The 27,611-nt window shown below is 30.1% G+C and overlaps 3 protein-coding genes across 3 annotated transcripts; 2 read left to right on the top strand and 1 right to left on the bottom strand.

Moving 5' to 3' along the window:
• Positions 1-4,756: 4,756 nt before the first annotated feature.
• GRIK2 (geminivirus rep interacting kinase 2) lies at positions 4,757-12,961 on the bottom strand. The gene is made up of 13 exons (XM_089724600.1): positions 12,509-12,961; positions 12,153-12,326; positions 11,297-11,683; positions 10,648-10,722; positions 10,518-10,562; positions 10,091-10,165; positions 9,507-9,594; positions 9,231-9,355; positions 8,144-8,239; positions 6,963-7,029; positions 5,702-5,817; positions 5,535-5,613; positions 4,757-5,412 (listed from the first exon to the last, which is right to left on the bottom strand). Exons 3-13 carry the CDS (start codon positions 11,615-11,617, stop codon positions 5,261-5,263), a joined length of 1,239 nt encoding a protein of 412 aa, XP_089580726.1. The 5' UTR covers positions 11,618-11,683; positions 12,153-12,326; positions 12,509-12,961; the 3' UTR covers positions 4,757-5,260.
• Positions 12,962-18,283: 5,322 nt separating this feature from the next.
• Positions 18,284-23,915, top strand: PDX2 (pyridoxine biosynthesis 2). Its single transcript, XM_012209451.4, has 7 exons — positions 18,284-18,444; positions 18,574-18,701; positions 19,220-19,307; positions 19,441-19,514; positions 20,141-20,332; positions 23,176-23,273; positions 23,373-23,915. The coding sequence occupies exons 1-7, from the start codon at positions 18,393-18,395 to the stop codon at positions 23,500-23,502; spliced, it is 762 nt and encodes a 253-aa protein (XP_012064841.1). The 5' UTR covers positions 18,284-18,392; the 3' UTR covers positions 23,503-23,915.
• A 2,237-nt stretch (positions 23,916-26,152) lies between these two features.
• On the top strand, positions 26,153-27,373 carry LOC105628322 (uncharacterized). The gene is made up of 2 exons (XM_012209719.3): positions 26,153-26,492; positions 26,592-27,373. Exons 1-2 carry the CDS (start codon positions 26,153-26,155, stop codon positions 27,335-27,337), a joined length of 1,086 nt encoding a protein of 361 aa, XP_012065109.1. The 3' UTR covers positions 27,338-27,373.
• Positions 27,374-27,611: the final 238 nt, after the last annotated feature.

Below are 27,611 nucleotides of genomic sequence, written 5' to 3'. Positions count from 1 at the left end.
TGCAAAGAATATTATTTGAAGTAAAAGAGAGAATTAATCTAAACATATATTAATAAGTTTAAACTATTCTAATTGCTTTTAAAGTATAATTGCAACTTTAAAAATAAATTAGAATATAATAGCAACTAAATTGATAAGTTTAGGTGCCAAAAATATAAATATCTATTTAATGTGAAATTATAATTATTGAAAGTTTGAAATGAAATTAATAGTCCGTATTACATTTTTTTTGAAGAAAAAAAAAATACACGTAGATATTACATTTACTGTAGTTGATTGTTTATGTTACTACTTTAATTTATTTTATATATTAAATTATTAAATGAGCAATCACAACAGATTTTTAAATTTAATTATTATTTTCTTATCACTTAATTGATATGTAAAAAATATTTTACTATTGATCTAATGTTTATTGGTTGTTTATAATTAATTTATATTTATAATTAATTTGTTAAACAATGAAAACTTGTGGTGTCAAAGCAAAAGTGCTATTATTGGTCTATATTGAATTGAGTATTAGCAACTCTTCATTTTCGATTTTTCGTTGTAAATTTTTTTTAAAAAATACATTTCTTTGCAAATTGAAACATGCAGCTTGAGCCGTATATAAATCTAATTTCAATCATCTATAAATTAAAATAATTAAAATTCTTAAAAAGAAACCTTACGGGTAACCGAATTTTAAATTATTTCAACACAAACCTATTCATATTTTTTTATCTTATAAAATAAATATTTTTTTAACCTTTCTTTTAATACTTAATTACTTAATTCCAAACAAAAAAAATCAAAGAAATGTAAATAGGATCAATTAAAAAGATTTTACGTTGAATTATTTCAAGTGATATTTAGGAAAAAGAAAAAATTATTTCATATATATTCCTCTTTTACTATGTTTTTTTTTTTAAAAAAAAAAAAAGAAAATTAGAAAATCCAAGTGGGGTTTGCACATTGGAAAGCGAAGAAGTCTTTCTTTCTCTGACATGAGCTGCCCTGCATCTGCATCTGCATCTGCATGGGTGCCACATACACCTACCTATTATGAGCATTTGTATTTTACTCTATTTTTGTACTTTACTTTATTTCGAAGGAATCTCTGCGTTTTTAACTTCAGTGAGATGAAATTTAATTTAAAGTTTTAATAGTCAAGTTAAATTTTTTTCTAGAAAATAATTAACTCACCTTTTATTATTTAATTGTAATATCAAAGACTAGTTTAAAAATAAAATTTCTAATATATCGAATCATAAAAATACTACAAAATATAAAAATTTCGTATTTAAATATTTATTATTAAATATGATAAAATTACATATAAATTATATATAAATTGCAGTAACTTTTTTGTGTGAAAACTATAAGGGTGTTATTAACACTCCCTCAATTTTTTTTATCTGTAATTTCATAAAATTTATTTTCTACAAAATTATATTAAAAAAAAATTTATTGATAAGGAATATTTACGTATGATCAAGGATAATTTAATCAAATCAAATAGTATTTTACAATAATTTAAGTAATTTAATTAATTATTTAATTACCGTGTAAAGTTCTTCCTTTCAAAAAAAAATTTATTATGTAAAAATCTTAAGATATACAGTTTTTTTTATTTGTTGGAAAAGCCAATAAGCCAATAGAATATTGTGGGCGATACAACGTGATTAACACTTCCCTTCTTTTTTTTTAAGAAAATATTAATACTTTTTTTTATTCACTAAATTGGTGAGAACTTTTACGGCCGGTTTGGAACAAATGAATTATGATTGTAATTCATTTACAAATGAATTTGTCATGTTTGATATACTATAATTTAAAATAAGAAAATCAATTGAATTCCACGAAATTATGTTTGGAATAAATTTTTAAATGAAAATTCATTTGTCTTTATTTCTTATAACACCATTGACATAATAATTTTACAAAAATAAATAACAAACACAATTATATTTATTATGTACATATAGTAACTTGTCATTTTTTTATTAAAATATAAATAATAAATTTCATATAAATAAGTACATTATTATTCCGCGCTAATTAATTAATTATATAAGCAGTAATATTCATTATAATAATTATTTTTAATTGATGTAAAATTTTTTGTTGATTTAAGTCATTCATTTGGAAGCTATAAGAATTTTATTATTATTTTTAATTGTATTTCAAAACAATTATTGATCCTCAATTTTTATAATTTCATAGTAATAATAACTAACGTTATTACTAGATTTAAAAAAAAAAAACATCATTACTGATTTGAAATTTTCCAAAAAAAAAAAAAGAAGAGTAAAAATAAAAATATAAAAGAACTTCATTATTGGATTAAAAAAAATAGCGTTGTTATAGTTTGGAATTTTTCAAAGAAAATAAACAAAAAGGAAAAAAAAAAGTAAAAATAGTTGAGTTTATAGTGGAGGGTAATTTTATCAATAAACATTTCAATGGTCAATTTTGTGAAATTCATTTACAAATTTCATCAATTTTAGTATAATTTTAAGTTAGACATACTCAATTCTATAAAATTTAATCTGTAGAATTCAAATATATATATATATATATATATATATATTTCATTCCAAACAAAACATTTTGGATTTCCAAATGAATTCCATAAAATTTTGTGGAATTCATTTGTTCCAAACGGGCTCTTATAGTTGAAAAATCTCGAACCTAAAACTTCATACTCTTATATGAGTAGGAGGACCAATCAAATCACAATTAATTGGCATTTTAAAATACACTATTAAAAATGAATTGGGGAAATAATAAAATTGTTAGTACATTAAACTCCGCACAAGGCACGCAATTTTCTTTATTAGGACGTTTTAGATAAGCATATATCGAATATGTTTGGTTCAGCGGTTCATATCAGTTGATAGCGGTTGCGGATACCTGGTGGCTGATAGCTGATAGTGGTTAACGGATTATTTGTTCATGTTCGGTTAAATTTTAATAGTTGTTGTTGTTAAAATATAAAATGACTATTAATGGCATAATTGTTTATATATATATATATATATATATATATATAAATTTAAAGTGAATATATTATTTTTTATTTTAATGTATTACATAAATAAAAATATTAACTTGTAAAGTAATATTTAATTTTTTTTTAAATAAGTATAAAACAAAATTATCAAATAAAAATATTAGTTTGGAAAAAAATAAATTTATTAACAATTATTTTTGTATGAGATTAATAAAGTCCAAAATAGTATAAATACAAATTAGCTACTAGCTGATATGAAAAAACTTCTAAATGTAGCTTACAGAAACGGCAACTGATTGGGACTTACAACTTAACTTTCGGATACAAAACAGCTATGAACTGCAGGAATCAGTTAAACCAAATGCACTCGTAGTATTTCAATTTCCACAAGCATGAGTACATGAGCAAATGCCAAGTGCATATATATTACAACTTTAACCTTGTAGCGTCTTAAACTTTGTAAATAACGTATTATATATATAAATTTATAAATTTTAGTAATATTACACATTTTTCGATACTAAAATCAGTATTTTTTTAGAGTTTTTGGCCTTTATTTGTAAAATATCAAATTGACATGCAATTAGCATTATTTTTAAAATAATAATTTTCATAATTTTTAACTTTTAATGAGTGTTTAATTGATTTAATTTTACAAGTTGAAGTAATTAATAAAATAAATTTGAAAATGGAAGTGTTTAATATGTGTGATTGTGTAAATTTAAATATTTGATAAGTTAAAATAAAAATCGACAACGACACAAAGTTAAAGTAACAAAATTTAAGATTAAATTTATGTTTTCCCTGGTGGACGGCTGGTGACTTTTTATCTTTAATGCAAAAAGGAGGCGCCGACGTAGTTTTATCACTTAGCAGTTGGACGGTAGAGCTAGTGTCAAAATTAAAATTAAAAATGTTGGTGGCAAATTGACCACTTTAAAACATGCTTTAACATGGGTTTAACTATCCTCAAATGCCAAAAAGAGAAAAAGAAGAAAGGTCAATAGGCACTTCCGTGTATTTAACATGTGTATTTTTCTAAAAAAATCTTCAAAAACTAACAACATTTTGCCAATTTTGAGTGTAGGTTTGTAGACGTTGAAAATCCGATTCAAATTTTATATCTTAGATAATTAAATTAAATTGAAAATTAACTATTTTATTAGACGTAAATAAATTAAAAATTAACTATTTTATTAGACGTCAATGAAATTTATACGTTTTTTTACATATCGAATGTCCTTAAGACTGATTAGCGAACAAATATAGTTCTCACTTAAACAAGAGTTAATTAACTGCTTGAACGGCTCCAGTAATCAAACCACCGAAAGTTTGTCCATCATGGCTTTTATTAGGCTAACCCTTTGAAGGTATGAATTTGTACTCTTCAGAGGTATGAAATTTATACGTCATAATTTCCATGAGCTAATTTTTAAATATAAAATAAATAATTTTATTTTAGCTGAATATGAAAATATTGAATCTTTTATAAAATTCATATGCATAATTTATATTAAATCAACTTTCATTAAAATCATTTCAATAAACAGATTGATCATTTCAAAGATATTCTCATCAACTATCAACATTGCATTCCCAATGATATAACACGAGATATTCTAATGTGAGCTTTATTCGATTGATTTAGATATTCTCCACATCATTTGCTTAGGGATTGTTGGTCACAATATATTATAAGTTTAAATTATTTAAAATATAAAAACATAAATAGAATAATTCTTATTTGGTTGAACATAATACTTGTAGAAAACAAATGAACTATCATACATTTTTCATTATAATGAACAAACAGATAAAATAGCAGCAAACAAGAATTTGCTGTGGAAGCCCCATTATTTACAAATTTGTAGGCTCATCGCCAATCAAATAACAAAAAAAGGAGAAAAAACAAACATGACAAAGATAACAGGTTTACATCAGACAAGAACTCAACTCAGATCATACTTCCAATCCCAGGTCAAATACAAAAATTAAATATTTTACCACAACTACGGCAACTCCCAAAAGAACTGCAGTCTTTCCATTTTTCTTGTTTTTACTTTTTTTTCAACATTCAATCACCAGAGCTTAGATCCATTCCTTCAAGTTTCAACTCATTCTCCGATAACACCGAGTAAAAAATTGAAAGAAAAATAAAAAAATTGAAAATGGAGCACAGTGTTTCTTTTCCTAATATATATGAACAAGTCCAAACTACTAAAAAACCAATTTAGTCAGTGAAGAGTCTCTACTGATTCCGTGATCTCATGTTTGTTTCGAATTTGCTGCTCCATTAGATTGTTGCCTTTGAATGCTATTTCGCTTGCACCAGCATAGATACTGAGGGATTGGCCCATTGTCTCCAATAACCCAACTGTGTTTAGCAACAGAATCTAATGTTATCCTTTGCTTTGGATCTGCACAGAACAATTCTCAATTCAGAACAGAGCAAGGGAAATGAAAAAGAAAACAAGGCCACAAGGAATCTCGATAGCTCCAATTGGATGTGCAAATTATTGGCTATGAATAATAAACTCACCTTTGCAAAGAAGTCTTTCAATTAAGTCCTTCAGCAGTGGGTTCATTTCATCTGGGAGCTCTAAAGGGTCGTTAACAATCTGGAGAGAGAGGGGAAGGACAATTGTCAAGCGGTTACATTGGAACACAAAATGAATAAATCAATTTCTGAAAGGGAGATTTTCTTGCCTTGTCATATGTTTCCTGCAGCGTCTCTCCAATATATGGGTGTTTTCCGACAATCATACAGTATAAAGTCACTCCCACTGCCCATGTGTCGGCAGCTTTGCCCCGATAGGTCAGGCCTGTTGGATCAGATGAAAAATCAAGGAATAATTTTTAAACAAATCCCTCCAACGACTTCAAGCATCAGTTGCTGCACTATGTTTAAACCAATTACATACAAGTACCAAATTCATTACCATTAGAATGAACTAGACCCCATTTGGTATAAAAGAATTTCGCTTATGTAAAATTCATTTGAATTTTATACTTCCATGTTTGGTATAAATGAATACGTACATTTCACTTCCAAAAACTAAATCTTATAGTATTCAACGAAACTAACCAAAACTAGATTTCGATTCCATTTGCCCTTCCTAAAATACAGTAGATGTGCTGAGCTAGTTGAAAAGATAAGTGAAGACAAATACATTATTTGGGGAATGGAGAAAAGGAAGTGGAAGGTGGAGAGTGTAATTTTCTCTTGTTTGGGAATTAAAAGCAGGGCAGGGAAAATCTGGTTAAAAAGTAATCACCAAGGCCCGCAAATTTAGTCACCCCAAAATGGAGAGCAAATGGGTTCATTCAAATGAAGTTTCAGTAAAACCAGGATAGTTTCTATATCAAAGGCAAATGCTACATTGCTAATGTGAATAATAGTGTCTTAGGCTAAGCTTAGGGAGGGCAGTGATGCACTGGCCAGTTGTAGTCCAGTTTGAAGTGTCATTTTGTAGCCAATGTGTGTCATTTTTGAAATGTGTCACAGGTTTTCAATTGACTTCAACCTTCCCCTGTATGATGAAACAGCTGAGAATTTTGGTGAGAGGGTAAAAGAGATGTCTGATTTATGAAACTTCTCTGAGAGGAGAGCAAGGCAACCTTTTGATTGCTGAGGGCAGTGAAGGGGGAAAGGAAAACAGCAATAGATTGCTGAGGCATTTAGGATATGTTTGGGAAATCATAATGGATACCATGTAATGTGATCAAATGCATTTTTAGTGTAATGTTTACACTAAAATGCATTTGATTATATTACATTCAATTATGGCTTACAAAATGTTGTTAGTTTGATGCAAAATGGTTCAGTTGTATCAAAATTGTGAAATTGAAATGAATAATATGCTAGAATTCATTAATTCAAGCATAAGCAACTGCCAAGGATTCCACAAAATCCTGTAGAACTCTTTTATTCTAAACATGTAAAGCATTTATCAGTCAGAAACCTTACCTAGACAGCACTCAGGAGCAGTGAAAACAGGGGTCCCAGGAGATCGGCGAAGCTCATCATTATCATCCTGCAAAAACACATGATGTAAAAAAGACAAGTACAGGAAATAGAACTGCTTATGAAAAGAAACAAAAAGTATACTAATTTTCAAACATCAAATTATCCATTTATCAATTTATACTGCAAAATTGTACCTTTCCAATAATCAAGGAAAGAAAAACATTGTTTTCTCACCAACACATGCATCCGTCAGAGACTTGCATTGAGCGATGGTAATTCAATGACACATCAATTATCTGTGTATCTAAATATACAGCACCATTCTAGATTGAGCTTAGGTTCTCTGATAGTCAGCTGAACAACTAAAGCAGGAAAACAAAACATCCATGCCTAGGACAAATGCTTTATGTTTCTTTACCAGTATACAATGCATTTTTATTTGAGCAAGGACTTTTTTGGTACCACAATAGCAAGAATAAGGCCTTTATTTAGCATAGAATACACATCCAAAATAGCAGCACCTATCATCAAGTCTAATTGTAAAAGACGTCAACCAATATTTGCAAGACAGGGATCATCTGAATTGCATTTAGGGATATGTCTCAAAAAGTTTTGTGAACTTAAAGTTCCTCAATTCACAAGCAAAACATCTAAACCTTATTTTAATAATCTCAAATGATTTTGCACTGCAGAACCCAAAATTAGCAGCAGTCATATTCAACAAGAAGTATCCCAGAACAGGATAAGAAGACAATGGAAAACACAAGAAAAAACTTCTGACAAGGGTTATAACACATTATGGCAACAATATTCCATCAGCAATAATACCACTGAGCTTAATAGGAGTAAGATACTTGGTGGCAACAACCAGGTGCACCTTATCACCATTCACAAATGGCTGTTCCTTTAAGAATATAATGAGAATCAATAAACTATAAAGTTCAAAAAATTTCATACAGCATGAGATTTAAATTAGGACCTTCCAAACCTCCGAACATAAATAATAGTGATAAAAATAACAATATAATAACAGCAATGATAACACAAGCAAATATATATATATATATATATATATATATATATATATATATTTAACAAAAATATCACAGAATATTGTCAAAGCCCTTGTGTCCATCACAAGCATTTTTTTAAAATAAATTGACAAGAAGCGGTTTTATTACCTCGAATACCTGGCTAACACTGAAATCTCCTATCTTCACTGTACCGGAACTAGTGACCAAAAGATTATCAGGTTTAATATCACCATGCACTATATTCTGTTAAGTAACAGAAAAAGACAAGAAACAAAGTTCAATATACAGACTATATAATACACTTCTCTGAATCACAGGAGAGGATATTGTACAAAAAGAAAGAAATAAAAAATCCACAAAAAAATCTTGAACAGGACATAGAAATCACAGAGCTAATTGACATACATAATTTCTATATCATCTCTAATCAATAATCATCATGAAGATAGAAATTTTAACTTCCATCCTCTCCCCTGATACAAGTTTTCACTAGTGTAATTAATTATTTAATAATTTCAATACTCTAGTAATGTGGTAATTAATATCGAAACAGCTGAAATTAAAAGTAGTTCAAGCCAACTAGTAAAGCCGAATAGCAATACTGAACATAAGCCAATTGAAACAGAGAAATCCGATTAATTAGACCCAAATAAAATTATATTTCAAAAATTACAGCTCATTGTTCAGCATGCCACTGCCATAGATGCAGAGAAGACAACATGCAATGCTAAAACTTAGCAAAATCATAAGAATAAAACACCAATCGTTAAATACATAGATTTGGGAAACCATAAATGCAAAGACTTTAATTGGTACTCCTGCAACACGTGAAACCTTGATTTAAAGTACTCATAGTCCAACTTCTGTAAGTCGAGATAAAAAGTAGGGCACATGCTTTGCACTTAACTTGAATTCAACTTCAGCTTCCATCTTGGGAGCTCATATTGCTAAATTTATTTCAGCCTTTCAAACATGAAAGAAAAGGGAACTATTGCAAGAATAAGAGGAAGGCATACCATTAACTAAAAACATAGTGATATACAGGAATGTACTTCTAAAAACATTAGTTTCAAGACTTCAGGATAACACCATTGTTCCTAGTATTATGTATATACCATGTGAAAATCGGTCATACATATAACTAAAATAAGATTACTTATGCAAAGAATACATATTTAGACAAGAATGTTGAGTAAAAAAACATAATATTGCATGTGTGCTATAAGGAGCATACATGGGCATGGAGATACATTAGCCCAGATACAATGTCCCGCAAGTATTTTCTAGCAGTGTTTTCTCCAATTACACCGGGAGAATTAGTATCTGCTGAAAACCATTTTCCATCTACATATTCAAGAACTGGAAAAGAAAACAAATTTGCAGTCAATAACAAAACTAATAACATAGATCTTCGTACGTATGTAGTAAAAAAAACACAATGTTCAGCACGAATATCATAAGCAAGGTCAAATAAAAACGTAGGAAGCACAAAGAATGTAGTTATAAATACCCATGTAGAAGTGATCTGTGTTTGGGTCATCAATCACCTCAATGAGATTGACAATATTAGGATGGTCCAACATTTTCATGATTAGAACCTACAAAGAGAGAAGGGAAAAACACTAGAATATGTAACCTCATCCGACGGTAGAGTAAACTTATAATGAATAACTAAACAGATTACCAAATCTATTATGAACATGGACAGAATCAGCCATATGAGGTTAGTAATAAGCTCTTGAACATAGAATGTCCAATATGAGACAGTATAATAGAACATCCTGATATTTTTTGCCTCTTGGATATTTTGCTGGATATTTAGCTATAAGAAGCATTATGAACCCTATACAGGCAGTAATATTTGGTCACAAATATATGCAAAACAAGGTAACAGTAAAGCCAGCCCCTCCCAAGAAAATGAGAGAGAAAGAGAGCATATTAAGGTGCCTCTTTTTCCTCCCAATTGTTTACACCAATGAACTAAAGTATAGCAAGTACCTCATGGAAAATCAAAAAAGGTATTGCCAAGAGTTAACGCTGATTATGCAACTTGCCACTGCATTGATATCACAAAACAAGATAGTAAGAAGATACCTCACGGAGAACATCGCTCATTGCAGTCTCTGAAGGTGCAACCCGCAGCTTCAACAAGTGAGACTTGTGAAAAGCCTGCAATTCAAAAATACAAACTCATTTTTAACCGGGAGGAACCTCTAAATGGTACAAAAATTAGAAGAACCGCACCAAATATCACAATTATCCAGCAATTCTATATCCAGATGAACTAAAGAGAAATGCTAGACTATTATTATTCAGAAGTGAACAGCCATGTTCTTAAAAGTACACCCAAATCACAGATAACCTCACATGTAATCATAGAAATAATGAATGGACAGTTGATACACAGATATATATTGCATTATAATCTGCCCAAGGCAGAAATTAACACTTTCATTCTCTCCCCTTCCCCCTATATTTTGGGTTTAAAGGAGTGGGATAGATGATGAAGCTGTATTGCTACCTTAATTGCATAATACTTTCCATCTATAGTGCTCCGGTACAAAACCTGTAAGATGAGCAATGCCAAACAACTAAACATCAATTACTTCAACCAGTTCTTACGATAAACTATATTCCAGCACTATGCATACCACTTTTCCATAGCTCCCAGCACCAATCTTATGCTCCCGAACGTATTCATTGACCATCTTATAACCATCTTGATCCTGCAAAAGCAGTCAAACAAACAAATTTTCATTATTACTACTTATTGCTAATTTCACAGTGCATAGCTGTCCAGCATGAACAAGGCTACGTATGCATAAAAATTTGTAAGACAAAGATAACAAGCAATTAACACATACATATGACCTTTAGGACGTTATTCTATCAAATAAAAATATCACAAATGTTGGATGCAAAAAGCCAGTCCAGGGTGATGAAAAAGGCTGTGGGAATGTTTTAAGTTCAAATTAACAAGGAACGACTCAGATGGCAAATTAAGGACAGACATGCAGTACATGGAAGGAATCAAAGAAGCAAATATGCAGCAAACAGTTGTTAAGTCCTGCAGAAATTATTCATTCTGATATGCAAGTCTGTTAAGTAAAGTATATGCTACTAGTAACTCATAAAAGTATCAAATAAGGGTATCTACCAGGATTGGACTACATTATTTTTGAAATTTTAATAGATTTTCTTAGTTGCTCATAATATTAAACCAACACAATAAAGTGAATAGCATAGAGTATAAACAATTATGTGCAAAAGACAAATAACACAATAATTAATCCCTGTTACCTCTGTGCGAACAAGTTTATGGGTTTCCTTGACAGGAAATTGCCTGCAAACCATTCCATTCTGTTCTCTAATTCTTAAAATCTCTTCTGCATGTTTGACAAAGGTAGGAAACTCACTGTCCTCCCCATAAGCATTGTCAGTAATGTCCCCATTATATGAGCCATTTTCCTCATATTCAATTTCTTCATCCAAAAACAATTCCTGGGAGAGATTGTGATTCCTCCTGGAAATGGGTGTTGTTTTCCGTTTGGGCTTCCAGGAGAACCCAAAACAGCTGCAACAGCCCATTACTCTAGCAAGTGAATAGTCCTTATGATACATCAAAAGCACAAAACTTTCAAGCAGTTACCAGAATTTCAATCACGAAAAGGAAACCAATTCCTAGTTCTGCAAAGCATACATTTACCTTAAGTTAATAGAAAATAAACCCAAAAAGCAACAATATATAGCTACCAGTAAAACAGTTAGAACCAGAGGGAAAAAGAATTCTCCTCTGCATAAAAATTGTGCAAAAGCTTGTTACAACTTACATGGCGTTCACAGTTACATAGGAAAACACGTGAATTGCAATTTCTTTTAAGGATTATTTGCATGTAAAGCATTGTCCTTACCATTATTATTTCCCATAGCATAAACATAGAAAAACACGTGAATTGCAATTTCTTTTAAGGATTATTTGCATGTAAAGCATTGTCCTTTGCATTATTATTTCCCACAGCATAAAACTTATTCAATTTAAAACTATTTTCTTGATCCTATAAAGGAATCCATATGTTCATCATCAACTTAACTTCATCCACATCAGAAAAGGAAAAAAAAAACGATAATAAACAAACAAATAGATAAACATTCAAACCTGAATTAACAAGAGTGGAATAGAAAGGGCTCAAGCCCTGTTCAGCTTCGCTATTGCAATGGATGCCATTCAGCCAAATGGAAGAAAAAATTTATGATATTAAATCTGCTAATGCCGGAGCCAAACATGCTGATAACTCCAGTTTTAATCAACCAACAGAGGGTATACCTATATCTGCAACAAAAATAATACGTTGGTCTTTCCAAACAAAACAAATAGAAATTATTATAAACAACTTAACTATTACCTTCATCATAGAAAAAAAAAATACAAACACAAAGTTAGATAGATTTCTAAGATGTTATCAAGAACGACCAAAAACTGCACTAATTTTCAAAAGAAAAAAAAAATCAAACCTTAAGGCTTAAACAGAAACGCCGACGAATCTTCAAGAATCAAGAGAATGGAAAAAAAAAAAAAAAAAAAAAAAAAAAAAAAAAAAAAAAACCCTAAACTATGGATCGAAAGAGAAAAGAACAGAATGGAATCCAAATTCTAAAACCCAGAGATATGTAAAGGGGTTGTTGAAGATATCAATAAACTAACTTCAAAAACAAAAACCCTAAAAGAGCAAGATTTGAAGAGAAAAAATTGATTGATAGTTGAAAGGGGGTATTTTGGAAGTTGAAGAAAGTACATGTGGGCGTAACTAAATTTGAAAGGAAAGGTTCGTTTGGAGAATATGTAATACTAATGTTAAAAAATTAATAAATAAATAAATCAAATTAAGAATATATTATTGGAGACAAAGTTAGAAAAATTCTCATCGAATAGTATCTATCTGGTGAAGATGTGAGCCTGTGACCCGACGTGCGTAATAGCGATATGTTTTTCCCTTGTCGCTTCCCTCTGTACAATGAAGGCATGACTAGGAATTTAGGTTTGAGCATTGGGTTAATCTAACCAAATTAGTTTAGTATTGATTTATCTAAATATATTTTTATGGTATTTAAATTTAAAATCAAATTAGATAGTAATTGATCTAACTGAATTAAATGGATTAATTCGATATGGTTTCAGTTATTCCAAATCAAATACGTTAAATAAATTTGGTAAGTTATATATGATAATTAAACCAAAAATCAAAAACAATATGATTTTATATTTTAAAAAGATCAATAATTAAATTTTTAAAATAACTATTTAACTCGATTTTCAGTTAGAAATTAAGAATCACTCACCTGTATTAGGAAAATAGTCGATTTAAACATTATTTTGTTTGTAATTGATTATATTATTAGTTTTGTTAAATTATTATGAATAATCAAATTATTAGAAAGAAAAATTAAATTTTCTACTTGAAATAATTAATAATGGTAAATATCAAAATGATATGTAATTATTGTTGTTTTATATTTTAAAATCCAAAAAAAATAATAAAATTTAATACGATTGTATCTATCAAAATAATTAAAGAAATAAACAAACATATAAATATTTAAAAAAAATACAAAACTTGGTATAAAGATGATTATCATAGATGGTCAAATTAAAAGAGGAAGAAATTATACTCTGTGGTTTTTGAAAAATAATTAAATAATAAAGTGTATATTACTCAAACAATTAAAATACAATGTTAATTAGCAAGTTTTTACTCACTATTTTTTGTTTTATCTTCAAATTTAAAAAAAAAATTCCTATAATTAGAATTTAAACGAAAATTAAAAATATAATAAATTAATTAAATCATATATTTATATAAAATTATATTTATCTATATCGAGTTGGAGGTAATAAAATTAAAACTTTATCTAGATGGTACTTAAATGTTTAAGCTTAATGTAAGTGGTATTTAAGCACCACTCAAATACCTTTAAAGTACAACTCAAACATTGGATAAATTTATTGGATAAATTTTGTTGCACCTCTAGTGGTATTTAAATACAACTCGAATACTGGGAGATAATTATTATATATAGATGAAATTCAATAATTTAAATATTTAAATATATATAATTTATAAGAAAATATTGGTTAAAATACTTAAGTTGATCAATTACAACATAAAAAAAATAAAGAAAAACTTTAAAATTTTCTAAAAAAAGAAAAATGAAATGTTGAACAAATAAAGAACGTTAAATTTTCAATTTTTCTCTTCATAGATAGATAGATCTGGCCAAAACCGGCTTTGCAACTCGAATAAAGGTTGTTCCTTAAAAACAATTCAGTAAAATAGTAAATAGTACAGTAAATTATTTTAAAATTGTACAATAAATGGTAAATGGCTAAAATTTATACAATAAATGGTAATCGTAAATGGTTTGACAAAATATATAAGCAAAAGAAAATTTTAATATACTAATATACTCAAAATGATGGTATTTAAAAATTTTCCTTTTTAAAAAAAAAGGTCAACCCTAATATAATAAATCAATTAATTCGATAAATGGCATAACTTTACCGGTAATTCAATAAAATTTTAATTCATTAAATTAAATGTATAAAATCGGTTATAAACAGTAAATATTTTATTAATAAATTAATAAATCAAATCTTGTAAATTCGATATATTCACCTTTAATCATAACCGTGATTGTTTATAGTTGATGCGATGAAATTTTATATTTCACATTTTTGAAGATCTTGTTTGAATTAAAATAATATATTTTTCATTGGTTGAAATGATAAATTTCTCGGTAAATATATATATATATATATATATATATATTTTTTTTTTTTTTTGAGGAGTCAATATATATATAAATATTATTTTCTTAGAAATTACTTGTCAAAAAATATGATTTACATGTATTTATTATAAAAATCAATTGTAGTGTTGGGTTTGAATTTTATTATGAAAAATAAAAATGAAATTGATTGTGGGTTTCCTTTTCAATTGGTGTGATGGATTGGATCGGTGACAATTTGTCCTCACAAGTACAGTCCACAGGGTTCGCTCTTTGAACCATTGAATTCGAGCCAACTGGCTAATTAGAAATATCAGAATAACATTTCACCTTCAAAGCTCCTATCAAATCAGATCAAGTGCTACCTGTAACCAACAGAAGTCTCGGACAATACGGTTCGTTGCACCAATGGAATTAGTTCACTTACGCTGAATAAATAAACAAAAAAAGCCAAACTAGTAATTAATTTAATAATGATTGACCAAGTCCACATAAGGTTAAATTTCTCTTTTATTTTAATCATTCACCTTCACAGTTGTTCGCAAGTGTCAACCCCTAAAGAATTTTAACTGTGTATTTCTGTATACAACAGGAATATCCTCCTCTCAAAATGCGAAAATTAATGCAAGTATTATTTATTTTACCTCCTTATTTTATACTCTTTATTTGGTTTGAAAAAAAAAATAAAAGGGAAGCAGTAAAATAAATTTATTTTATTTTGTTTGGGAAGCGAAAAATAATAGATGAAAAATAAAACTGTATTTTTATAAATTTATATTTTTACACTATATATATGAAACATTGTTTGTAATTTATTTTAATATAAATTACATTTTGTTCATTCTATAACATAAATTATGAAATGTCATTATTATTATGAAATGTACCGTATAAATTTTGTTGTATAAAAATTTTGTAGTAAATTTATTTAATTAATTATTATAATTAGTTGCTTTTATTTTTGTCACGGTACAAATGCACAATGTTCCATCTTTAAACATACTTCATACGAATTAATTTATTCATAATTTTTTTTCAATAATTTAATTATAATATTTTGAGCAACTAATGAAAAACCATTCATATTCTACAAAATTAATATAGTTAAAGAATACACGCATTTCACTATACAGACCAAACAGAAAAACTCGAACTAATTTCAAAATCATACTCGTTATTCTATCTATATTTTTCGTAATGATTAATTAGATTAGTAATTTAAAATTTGCAATTCAACTAAAAGTCTCGTTAAACAATTAACTATCCACCAAAACAGAGCAATTAATAGTACAAAACAAGTCACATCTACATAATACATGAAAATTAACTAATATTCGATTCAAACACAAATCTAATTTAAAAACTAACATATTACTACCAAGTTTGTCGTTACTGTAATAGCTTATTACTTTCATGTACTCGAACTCGTAGCCCTCATTAACTATCCGTGTTAGTTTCAGTTAGCTTTGATAGTTCTTTTCTCCTTGTGGTAAGTAAGAGCTGTCCACTAAGTCAATTGTCTGGGATTGGTCGAATTCCTCACGATTCAATTCTTTATAACTCTTAAGTTATGATCATTGTATTTCTAAGGCAGCATTTTGTTCTATTCGGTCGTTCATTTGGTCCTAATGTTGAACCATGCTCCCAAGCATAGATCATAATCTTAGATCGGTCGCTTGCAAAACAATCAAAGGTAGTGATTCCTAAGTCAATCTTCGACCGAGTCGTTACAATCTGTCCATTCTGCTACAATAATTCGTAAAAAGGCCAATATTATCATGTAGGTCCATTATAAACATTTTTCATGTCCGCATGGGCTGCCCATATGTCTTCCACAATCGGGCAAAAGGCTTTTTCAAATATGTCAGCAAAAATCATTAGATGAACCGATTTGTTTATTCTAAAGGTTAAAGCTTTGATGGAGCACGTGAAATTTTTTAATAGTATCAGTCGATTTCATTATTATCCCGATATTTTAAATAAAACTCTAGTTTTTTCCGCTGAGCATGCCATAAAAGTTGTTCGGTCAGAAACAATTATAAATTTATTGGGCCTGCATCTATTAAAAGTAAATTAAGATAAGTAGACAAACGGGCTGAAGCCTATTTAGTTTGAAAAGAAGAGATGATATTAAGAAGAGTTTAGGAGAGGGAAAAATAAAAATAAGAGGAACAACATAGAAATATAAGAAATTATGGGATTGAAAAAATAGAGACACATCGTGACTTGAATACACGGGACATTTGAGTTTATTTTTATAAATTCACATCTCATTTATAGCATTACTTCTTTCTATTTACAGAGATTCTAAGAGTGCCCTCCAAGGAAGGTCATCTTCTAGAAAATCATACAAAAATCTAAAAATGTCATAAATATATGCAATATTACAATTTAAAGGTATTAGGCCTAAATCACCCTCTTGGCATTTTTCAAGCTTTATCAAGTGAGGCCTTTAGTTTGGGCCGACTTCAACACTCTCACATACAAATTTATCGTAATTCTCATTTTCTCTAATCTCTGTGAGCTATAATTACTGAGTGATGATATTGATGATGTGGGTTTAATAAAAGTAGGCAAAATAAGTTTTTGAAACAAAAAATTAAGGGCTCTGATGATTTCTCAATCAATCCTGAATTAGCATCGTGCAATGAGACCGAGATAAAGATTGTGCTTATTGGTTATGAAAGATAGTAGCATTAAGCCAATTTGATGCAGTGAGGATATTGCTATTTTGCTTAGAGCAAATGAGCATTGTTAAGCCAACTAAGGATATTTTTACCATTAAAATGTATTTTCTTTGTCACCAACGGTAAAAGTTATAAATCTTAGACTATGGAATTTTTAAATTGGTGTAATTACAATATGATTCTTAGGTTTTTATAAACATATCGGTAATAATTTCAGTTTTTAAAATTATATTATTTAGTCTCTACATTATAATTTTATTACACTATAAGATCCAAGAGTTAGTTTTTTCTGTTAAGTAATAGTTTTTCTATTAAGTAATTGTGAAATAGCAAGAACATCCCGACGATAATTACTATACAGGACTAAATAATATAAAATTAAAAAATTTGAGGTCTTTATTATTGTATTTTACCAAACTATAGGGACTACATAGTAATTATATTTAGGAGTACTTGTGACCATTTCAAAATCACTTAATGAAAAACTAACCATTGGACTTTATAATGTAATAAAATTTCATTATAGGGACTAAATAATATAATTTTAAAAATTAAGATCCTTATTAGTGTATTCATACAAAATCTAGGAACTACATAAGTAATAATCCCTTTTAAACTTAATGGCCGTGAAGCATGAGGAAGAATATGTGTGATTTATCAAAAATGGGTATGAAGAAGTTGATTTAACTTAAAACTTTAGGAACCAAAATTTATCAAAAAATAGGTATGAAGAAGTTGATTTAACTTAAATTTAGGGACTAAAAAGTAATTTACCAAAAAACAGGAGAAAGGAAGAGTGGGAGGGAGTGGTAAAGGGTCTTTTTCCACGAGCGCCATAAGAAACGAAAGGTTCGAGACTTCCAAAATTTTACGACTCTCTCTTTCTCTCTATCGAACGCTATTAGCCGCCAGCTCTTTCCAGACCAATGGCTGTTGGCGTCCTCGCTCTTCAGGGTTCTTTCAACGAACACGTTGCAGGCATTCTTCCTATGTTTCCTTAAAACATTTTCTATTCAAATTAGTTTTCTTTATTTTTTCATATTTATTTTCTTCTATGTACTGCTCTACTATATCTGAATCATTTCTTGTTTGCATATGTTTTGGCAGCGCTTAGAAGATTGGGTGTCAAAGGAGTGGAAATAAGGAAGCCAGAGCAGCTGGATAATGTTACATCTCTTATTATTCCTGGCGGTGAAAGCACTACTATGGCTAAGCTCGCCGAGTATCACAACTTGGTCACTCCCTCTCTCTTTCTCTCTCTAACGTTTACGTTTCCGAGTGATGCAAATTTATGCAATGTCCTTTATCAGTTGCAGAAAATATTTATGGTCTATTATTTTGTTGGTGATTTTTGTTTGCAATATTTGTTCGGCATGTTAAGTGTGAATTTTCTAATTTCTCTTTCACACAGTTTTTGGAGTAAATCCATTTTTGATTTCATCCCATTTGGAAATGGATTTTATTAGAAAATTCATTTTGCAAGTGAATTTTCTTGTTTAGATTAACTAAAAATTGATTTTAAATATGTAGCTTTATACTTAGAATTCATTAGCTTTAGTAGCTTGTGCTTTTGGTAAGTTTAGAGTTCATTTGCAAATTTCAGAAATTCCGATAGAATTTGGTTCAAGCTTAACCAAGTCCATAGAATTAACATGTAGCATTCTAAATGAAATTTTCGTTAACATCGAACATGAAAATGTGGATTTATAAATGAATTATCTGATGGGTTTAGCTGTTCATTTCTCAATTGCAGTTCCCTGCTTTGCGCGAGTTTGTTAAGAAAGGAAAGCCTGTATGGGGAACATGTGCAGGTCTCATCTTCTTGGCGGATAAGGCTTTTGGTTGGTTTCTATTCCTTATCTTGTTTTACTGTATCAGAGTTAAATTTTAGAGGTCTATGCAAGGGTTTGGGGACAATAGGTTAACTTGCGTTCTTTGGTTTCGAATGTAAAATGAGTAGTCTACCGGTTTCAGGGCAGAAAACTGGAGGACAAGAATTGATTGGTGGCCTGGATTGCACTGTCCATAGGAATTATTTTGGCAGTCAGGTAAAATTTTACAATATGTCCAGTTTGTACCTTGGTCAATAGCAACAAAGAAAGTTGAGCAAGTAAAAAAGTTAAGTAAAACATGTTTGAAAACTTACATCACAAGCCTGTATTGCAGTAGCATATTCAGTTATCTTGTGACAAAGATTTGAATTTGGTAACAGTTGAAAATTTGATATGAGGTTTATAACAAGCATTTTAGTTTTTGTTTTAATTTTGACTCTCTAATATTACATATTTTGATATATAAAAATAACTGTAATTATTTTCTTATATATATATATATATATATATATATATATATATATATATATATATATATATATATTTGCAGTAGTGCAAATATCTTCTATGCTGACATTCATAGTGAATGATTTCCTTCCAAATTTTTGTAAAATGTATGGCAGACAAACAGATGCATTAGTAGTATATGATTATATCTATTGAACATTGCAGCTGTTAGAGTCAATATTAGTACTGTAGCCACTTAATTGTATTTTTGTTTCGAAAGCAAGAGTATCAAGGCCATATCATATATCACTTGCTAATTCACCATAGGGACTCATATTTTGAACATTTGAAGGTTTGGAAGCTTTATGTTACTTATTGTACCCTCCTATGCTCAGATTCAAAGCTTTGAGGCAGATCTTTCAGTTCCAGATCTTGTAACTAAGGAAGGTGGCCCGGAAACATTCCGTGGAGTTTTCATTCGTGCTCCTGCAGTTATTGAAGTTGGGCCTGGAGTTGAAGTGCTGGCTGAGTATCCAGTTCCATCTACCAATGTTTTGTATTCAAGTTCTGCTGTTCAAATCCAAGAGGTTTTTCTTTTGTTCTCTTCCTCTATTGAAATCTCTTGTTTGTTTCCTGTCTTTGTTGAATATTATGGCTCATATTGATATTTAATTAGGCTGTATTTACTGAATGTGTTTACTTGATCTTTCCCTTTAGTACTTGCCTGTCCATTGTAATGGCAAAAAAGTAAGAAATTTCACTGTTAGAATATGATTTATTCTGGAATGTTGCTTGTTTAAAGTAACATTTATGATTGTGTCGTGGTATTTGAAGGGGTTTCTTTTGTGTGAGAGATCACTGGGGAATTAAATTTCCATGAAGTGGTGTTTTTCTAGCTGAACTGCATTCTTTTGTTGTTGTATCTCACTCAGCCATGTAAACTTGACAAGAGATGATTGCCAAAACTGGAGTGGAGACTTTCTAAAAGGAACTGAAGTGTCCTTCAGATATGGAAAATTAATAATTGGAACTTATATGTCTTAGATGTGATTGGTTAGGTTATGTATTAAATATACCTTATGAAGAGATTATAGATATATGGCTGAGATTGACTCTTAATTTGTTTGTTCAAGTTGTTGGGCAGGACATGGTGTCTAATACTAGTTTTAGACACCATATAATTTTCAGAGTCCAGTAATAGTTTGGTTGCATCAGCATTTTGAATAGCAGGACTGTCATTATGTTGTGCTACAGTCAAACTTTAGTGATATTGGCCAGTGCTATTGTGATTTTTTTTTTTTTTTTTTTTAAGGCATGGGAGAAATTTAAATATGTAAGACATTAATAATCACAATAGATGTTTACTGTGAGAATTAAAATTTGTAGAGGATTTACAAATTATTGAGTGGCAAGAATGCACATGCTTCCCTTGTTTTCATTTAAATAAGCTAATAGCAAGCACAAATAAAATCCAAAAAGAGGCTCGTTGTTGTCAGCTCTGTAAAAAGAAAATAAAGGGAAAAAAAAAGAGGAGAAAAAGAATGACCAAGGGCAGGCATGCCTGTCTCACACCCCCCCTCCCTCTTTCTCTCTCTTGGGTTGAATTGTCTATGCTTTGCACTCTTCTTTTTCATTTGTAGAACTGATGAGAAACAAATGTCACATAGCAGACTAAGAGAGTGTGTAAATGGCTGTTACAGGCTTAAAAAACTGCACTGTGCTGTGTCCTCTGTGATTTAAAAATCACCATGACAAAATGGTAAATAATGTATTGCCTTCAATACCCATTATGTAATGGCCTTTACTTGTGAACCATGCTTGCTGTTGATTCGGTGGAATGCCTTAATAGGTATAAGTAAGATTGGAGATTTATCTGTGCTCTCCCAATTCTAGGGTGATTTCTGTGCGATTGACAAGTAGGAGGAGTCTGTGGGTAGATCTTAGCTGCTGTTGCTAAATTTTAGTGCTGTAAACGAGCCAAACCGAGCTTGTTGCTCGAGCTCGACTTGAGCTTGAAAAATCAAGTTTGAGCTCAGCAACTTTACAATTTACAGTAAAAAAAATTGCCCTTTACAGGCTGGAACTTGAGTTCAGCTTGTTAAGCTTATAAAATTAGCTCAAACAAGCTTTTTTCGATCGGAGCCTCGTGTGGCTTAACTGATTTACAGCCCTGCCAAACTGATATTAGGTAAACCTGAATTCTGAAGTTAGAACTGGAAATGTGCAGTTGACCAAGATTTTATTTGAATTTGTTTGGAAAAATATGTCTTCAATCTAGCTTGCAAAACCCTGTTGTTTTATTTTTTCACAGCTAGATTCTTATAGTTGGAGTGATAAGCTTTGTGTTTAACAGACCTCTTCTATGAGATATCATTAATCATTGCACTCGTAAGATGGATTTGATTGCTCAAACACTCAAGGGTATAAGCTGGGAACTGAAATCAAGAAGGGATTATACCTAATGATTTATATTATTGTCATTAATTGTTCTGTTGCACTGTTCTAGAAGTCAGTGATTGATCATAGATAGAATGATGTAAAGATGGATTTAAAGATCAGATAATTGTTTCTTTTTCTGTTAATGAGACTGTGGACTTCACCTATGTAGAACACATGTATTGAAGTGGGATCGATTTCACAAGAATTTTTGCATATGATTTTCTTTAGCCTGAGCCAGTTTCTGATGCAAAGCATTAGGTGTTATTATTATCCTCTTTGATGATTGAAATGATATGATTTTCTTTAGCCTGAGCGAGTTTCTGATGCAAAGCATTAGGTACTATTATTATCTCTTTGATGATTGAATTGGTGAGTTTACCACCATGAGGTTTCTTGGTGGCTTATAGAAAATAGAAGACAGAAGATGATCTTGGACTTTCCTGGTTTTACATTGCGGACACCATCTTCTGATAATCCATTAAAACAGAATCTTGAAAACATCTTTGAGCTTTTGAGGTAGCCATTGAACTACATTTCTACAGAAGTTCCTATGAAACAACAGTTCTCCCTGTTGTGATTAATTGTGGAAGAAGCCTTAGAAGTGTCCATAAATAATTGATGAGTGAATATAGGTCTTTTGATTCTTATTGGACCTGTAGGTCAGTGAGCAGTGAGGCCAACTTGGATGAATGATTTTTATTATATGGATGTTAGAGGACATAGCTTTCTGTGGTAAATGTTTTGGTTGCTTGCATTTTTTTTTTCTTTTGGTTTCGTCATGTGAACTCCTTGCTCTCCTTTTACAATTTTTTCCTTCCCTACTGGAAGGCGACAAAGTGAAAAATGAAAATCAAGGATATGCTGAGTTACATGGTTTTGCATTAACAGAAGTTTATATTGACCTTAAGCATAGTATCGAAATGGGAAGATTTATATTGTTTGCCTATTGTATGCCAATGGTTTACCTTTGTGATAATTTCTGCATATTCAGGAAAATGCTGTGCCTGAAAAGAAAGTAGTTGTGGCTGTAAAGCAACGGAATTTGCTGGGAACTGCCTTCCATCCTGAACTTACAGCCGATACTCGATGGTATATTTTTTTCCCAGTCCCCAGTTCTTTTTTTTTTTTCTTTTTTTTTTTTTTTTTTAAATATTTCTCATTTGAGGTTCTAATTTTATGTTCATGCAGGCACAGTTACTTCTTGAAGATGGGAAGTGATGCTGGAGAAGAAGCCTCAAGCAGCATTGTCCAAGTTGGGGGATCAGTAGATCAAAGCTTCGACGAAAAACCAAGGATTGATCTTCCCATCTATCAATAGTTGCGATCAGATAATTGGCATCTTTATAATCTTTTTAACCGGTTTTTATCCTAATGAAGATGGGTAAAGAAATTAAATTTTCTGTGTACCTACAGTCTTCTGTTACTTAAATTATCAGATACCCATCGAAAGGTCAGTTATTCTTAGGTTGGCAGTATAGATTTACAAGTCAAATGACAGATATGCATTCGGGTTACCCATCTGTGTACATAATGTTCAAAGAATCAAAGGAAAAGAAGTAAGCTTTTCTTCATATAGAAATATGTGGTAAAACAGTGAAATTTAATCACATTGGCCATAAACATATCATGCTAAGTTCATCCATCTGCATGCATAAGGTGATATATATAAACTAATGTGATCCCATTGTTCTGTTTGAGCTAATAATGCAAACATTAGTACATTTTCTTTTATCCTTGATGGAATTTGGATTATGATAAGCTGTTTTATGTAATTTTATTGTGAGGGACTGAAATTGGAGGCAACCAACTATTATGCCTGGATTAATGCTACAATTTCCCCCTCTTCTGAACTGTTTTCGTAACATCTTAGGCTTAGCAAATTATTGTCTGCTTTTGGCTCAACCCGCACAGTTTTATTCTTGGGCTAGAACCTCACCTTTAAGCCCAAAATGCATTTTACTAATCTAAACCGTGTGAATTGGGTCCAAAGCGGATAATATTTTGCTAGGCTTCGGATGTTATAGTTCTAAGCTAGGCTTGGGATTTAAAGTTTTAAGCAAGGAATATGGCAACCGACGGTTCCTTATCTAGCTATGAGCATCTCATGGCATTAAAGTATATGCATTATTGTGTTTGTTTGTATGCTTTTTCGTTTTCCGGAAGCTTTCAATCACATGAACAGGGGGAGTGCATGAACCAAAATATCAGGAAGGTAGCATGTATTTATTAATAGGAAAATAAGTAGATCTGTGCGGGTCATAAGGATCAACATCGCATTTTTGGGGGGGGTTTGGAACTTGCAAGCCCTATTTTTTATATGAATTGATGAAGGGGAATTGCGTACATACAAGCATGGAACTTGGATTTCTTCCATTGAGAATTAACCTTGGAGGCAGTCTTGTTTGGAATTGCTTTTTCTTTATAAATAAATAAATTTGAAATATAAATAATTTATTTAAACAAAAAGAAAAGTTAAATTACATTGAACTTCTTTTTATTTTATTTTATTTTAATTTGGTTTTTTTCACTATTTATTTTGATTCGTTAGGTCAATCTTACAATTCTGTATCGATGGTGACGACTCTAGTATCATCGAGTTATAGCTCATTTGTGGTTTTTACTCTCTTAATCACTTGCTTTTTATTGTTTGGCTGATGGATGATCATTTGGTCGTTTCAGTCTATTTAGGTGGAATTTTTAAATAGAATAACATATTCAACCTGAATTTTACCGAATTAAATTGGCCGAATTAATATTTTTATTAATCAAGCCGAATCAAATCGGTCTATTTAATTAAATTGGCCAATGTAATCAAATTTATCGAATCATTTACAATAATTGAATCACTTTGGCCTAATATTTGTTTTCTGATTCTATTAATTTGTTAAATATGATTAAATTACGTTTTAACAGAAATATGAACCAATCACCAAACAAATTAAAATTTATCTGTCTAACGGAAGATGGATTTTCGATTCACAAATTAAACTGGACGAATCCATCGAATTAACCAAATTTTCCGAACTGTTTGAAAATGGTTATTGTTTAGATTTTTGGTTACAATATTGAAATTTACATCTATAAAATCATAAAATGAAAATTTATAAAAATTTATTTTTAAATACGATACAAAAATTATAAAGTGTGGTAATCAATGGTGATTGATGGCAATTAATAGTGATTGATAATGATATCTACCAATAAATAATAGATTAATGTAAATGCGAGTTTATAAAATTATAATAAAATTTTCAATATCATATTTAAAATAAATAGAAAAATTTTAATGTCGAAAGGTATTTTCCCTTTTTCCCTTTTAAAAGGGAAAGTTGTTTTTCTTTAAAATAACTTAATTTGATGGTTACCGTATTTTGCATCTTAAATATTAGAAAATCTAAATAATATATTTTGAATAAATTATTTTCCGGAAGTAAAAAGATTTTTTAATATAACAACTCATTAACCAAAGACAAAATTATATATTGGGAATTAAATGTTACAGTTATGTATATATTAAGAATGGAATATTAAAGTTTAAGATGTAATTTATCAATTTATATTTCAAAATTAGCAAGAGAGGCATATTAGAGCTCTTGTGAACGTTCACATTCTCTGAATGTGCCATTTTCAAATTGAAAATTGTCATCTGCTAAATGAAATCTTGATCATTTTTGAACGTTAAAGCCTCTAAAATTAATATCATCTCTTTCAAATTTCTGCTTATACAAGTTTTTAAGCTCCTTTTGATGAACTGAAGCAAACATATAACCTTTAAGTTGTCTTAAGATCGATTATTTCTCAAGAAAATAATCTACTTTCCAAAGTCAGCCAAATCAAAATTATGAGACCTACTGGTGCTTATATAAATACTTTGATTTGCAGAGCAAAATGGCTCAGAATAATCTTTATATATATCTTCTTATTATATCTACTAATTCTTGAAAAATCAACAAAAGGAAGTAACTAATATGGCTCAGATAAGGCCACACATTTTGGTTGCTCTGTTTATTGCGTTACTTGCAGCGGAGGCTACCATTGTTCGAGGTGATGGAGGTAATGACAACAAAAATGGCAATGGCACTCAGAACAACAATGGAAATCAGAACAACAATTCTGATGATGGCGACTTTGATGAAATGGAACCCCTAGAGACAGGACAAGAAAGAGCTAAATGCAAGAAAAAGGGAGCTTGTAACATGAAAACACTGGTATGTCCACCTCAGTGCCCTGGAAAGAAGCCTAAGGACAACAAGAAAAAGAAGGGATGCCATGTTGATTGCAGCAGCAAGTGTGAGGCAACTTGCAAGTGTAAGTTCTTAGTAACCTTTTCTTAAACAATAGTTTACTATTTGGCCTATAGAATAAGTCATTCTCTTACTTCTATTAATAATTAACGTCGAATTACAGGGAGAAAACCCAACTGCAATGGATATGGATCATTGTGCTATGATCCTCGGTTTGTTGGTGGTGATGGAGTAATGTTCTACTTCCATGGAGAAAAAGGAGGAAACTTCGCTATAGTATCAGACTATAATCTTCAAATCAATGCACATTTCATTGGAACTAGACCAGAAAGAAGAACAAGAGATTTTACATGGGTACAGGCACTTTCCATAATGTTTGATACCCATAATCTTGTAATTGCTGCCAAGAAAATTTCACAATGGAATAGTAACCTTGATGCTTTAATGGCGAAATGGGATGGAGAAGAGATTACAATCCCTAATAACGCAGAAGCAGAATGGAGATCTCTTGGTGATCAAGAAAGAGAAGTAATGATTGAAAGAACTGATTACAGAAATAGTATAAGAGTAAAAATTGGAGGTTTAGTGGAAATGGATATAAAAGTTACGCCAATTGGGAAGAAAGAAAACTTAGTTCATAATTACCAGTTACCTAATAATGATGCATTTGCTCATTTGGAGACACAATTTAGGTTTAAGAAATTATCTGATTCTGTGGAAGGAATATTGGGGAAGACTTATAGGCCTGGTTATGTAAGTCCTGTTAAAATTGGTGTTGCTATGCCAATCATGGGTGGTGAAGATAAGTATAAAACTCCATCTCTTTTGTCACCTATTTGTCAGGCTTGCAGGTTTCAGAAAACTCAATCTTCATCGACAATACCTGAAGGGACTATTGCTACAGTCTGATGGATTGATTAATTAATGAGCCTCTTTAATTATACAAATTAATTGAATCAAGGAAATAATTAATAACATAAATAAGTGAATGAAACATTATTCTTTAATGTAAACCTATATATATATATATATGCAAGCATGGAAAAATGTAAGTTCTTGTTATCAATATATTTGACTTGTTTTTAGATTTAAAGAGTTCTACACATTTCATAAATTTTCAATTCAATAATAAGAGCTGCAAAAGTTAATCTTTACATATCTATATTTTAGAATCTTACCAGTC

The sequence above is a fragment of the Jatropha curcas genome, chromosome 1 (assembly GCF_041381405.1).
Source record: "Jatropha curcas cultivar XTBG-Jc1 chromosome 1, XTBG_Jcur_1.0, whole genome shotgun sequence".
Lineage (NCBI taxonomy): Eukaryota > Viridiplantae > Streptophyta > Magnoliopsida > Malpighiales > Euphorbiaceae > Jatropha > Jatropha curcas.
The sequence above is the reverse complement of the archived record's forward strand: the minus strand, read 5'-3'. Positions and strand labels throughout refer to the sequence as shown.

Bases quoted from the DNA above. Each gene is read 5' to 3' on its own strand.
- GRIK2 (XM_089724600.1), bottom strand. From the start codon at position 11,617: ATGTATCATAAGGACTATTCACTTGCTAGAGTAATGGGCTGTTGCAGC. The intron at 9,356-9,506 runs GTATTTATAACT...TTTCTTTTCCAG, and splicing joins CACAGATCACTTCTACATGG to TTCTTGAATATGTAGATGGA. The intron at 5,818-6,962 runs GTAAGGTTTCTG...CTGATCCAACAG, and splicing joins TGCTCCTGAGTGCTGTCTAG to GCCTGACCTATCGGGGCAAA.
- LOC105628322 (XM_012209719.3), top strand. From the start codon at position 26,153: ATGGCTCAGATAAGGCCACACATTTTGGTTGCTCTGTTTATTGCGTTA. The intron at 26,493-26,591 runs GTAAGTTCTTAG...GTCGAATTACAG, and splicing joins GTGTGAGGCAACTTGCAAGT to GGAGAAAACCCAACTGCAAT.
- PDX2 (XM_012209451.4), top strand. From the start codon at position 18,393: ATGGCTGTTGGCGTCCTCGCTCTTCAGGGTTCTTTCAACGAACACGTT. The intron at 19,308-19,440 runs GTTGGTTTCTAT...TACCGGTTTCAG, and splicing joins CTTGGCGGATAAGGCTTTTG to GGCAGAAAACTGGAGGACAA. The intron at 20,333-23,175 runs GTTTTTCTTTTG...CTGCATATTCAG, and splicing joins CTGCTGTTCAAATCCAAGAG to GAAAATGCTGTGCCTGAAAA.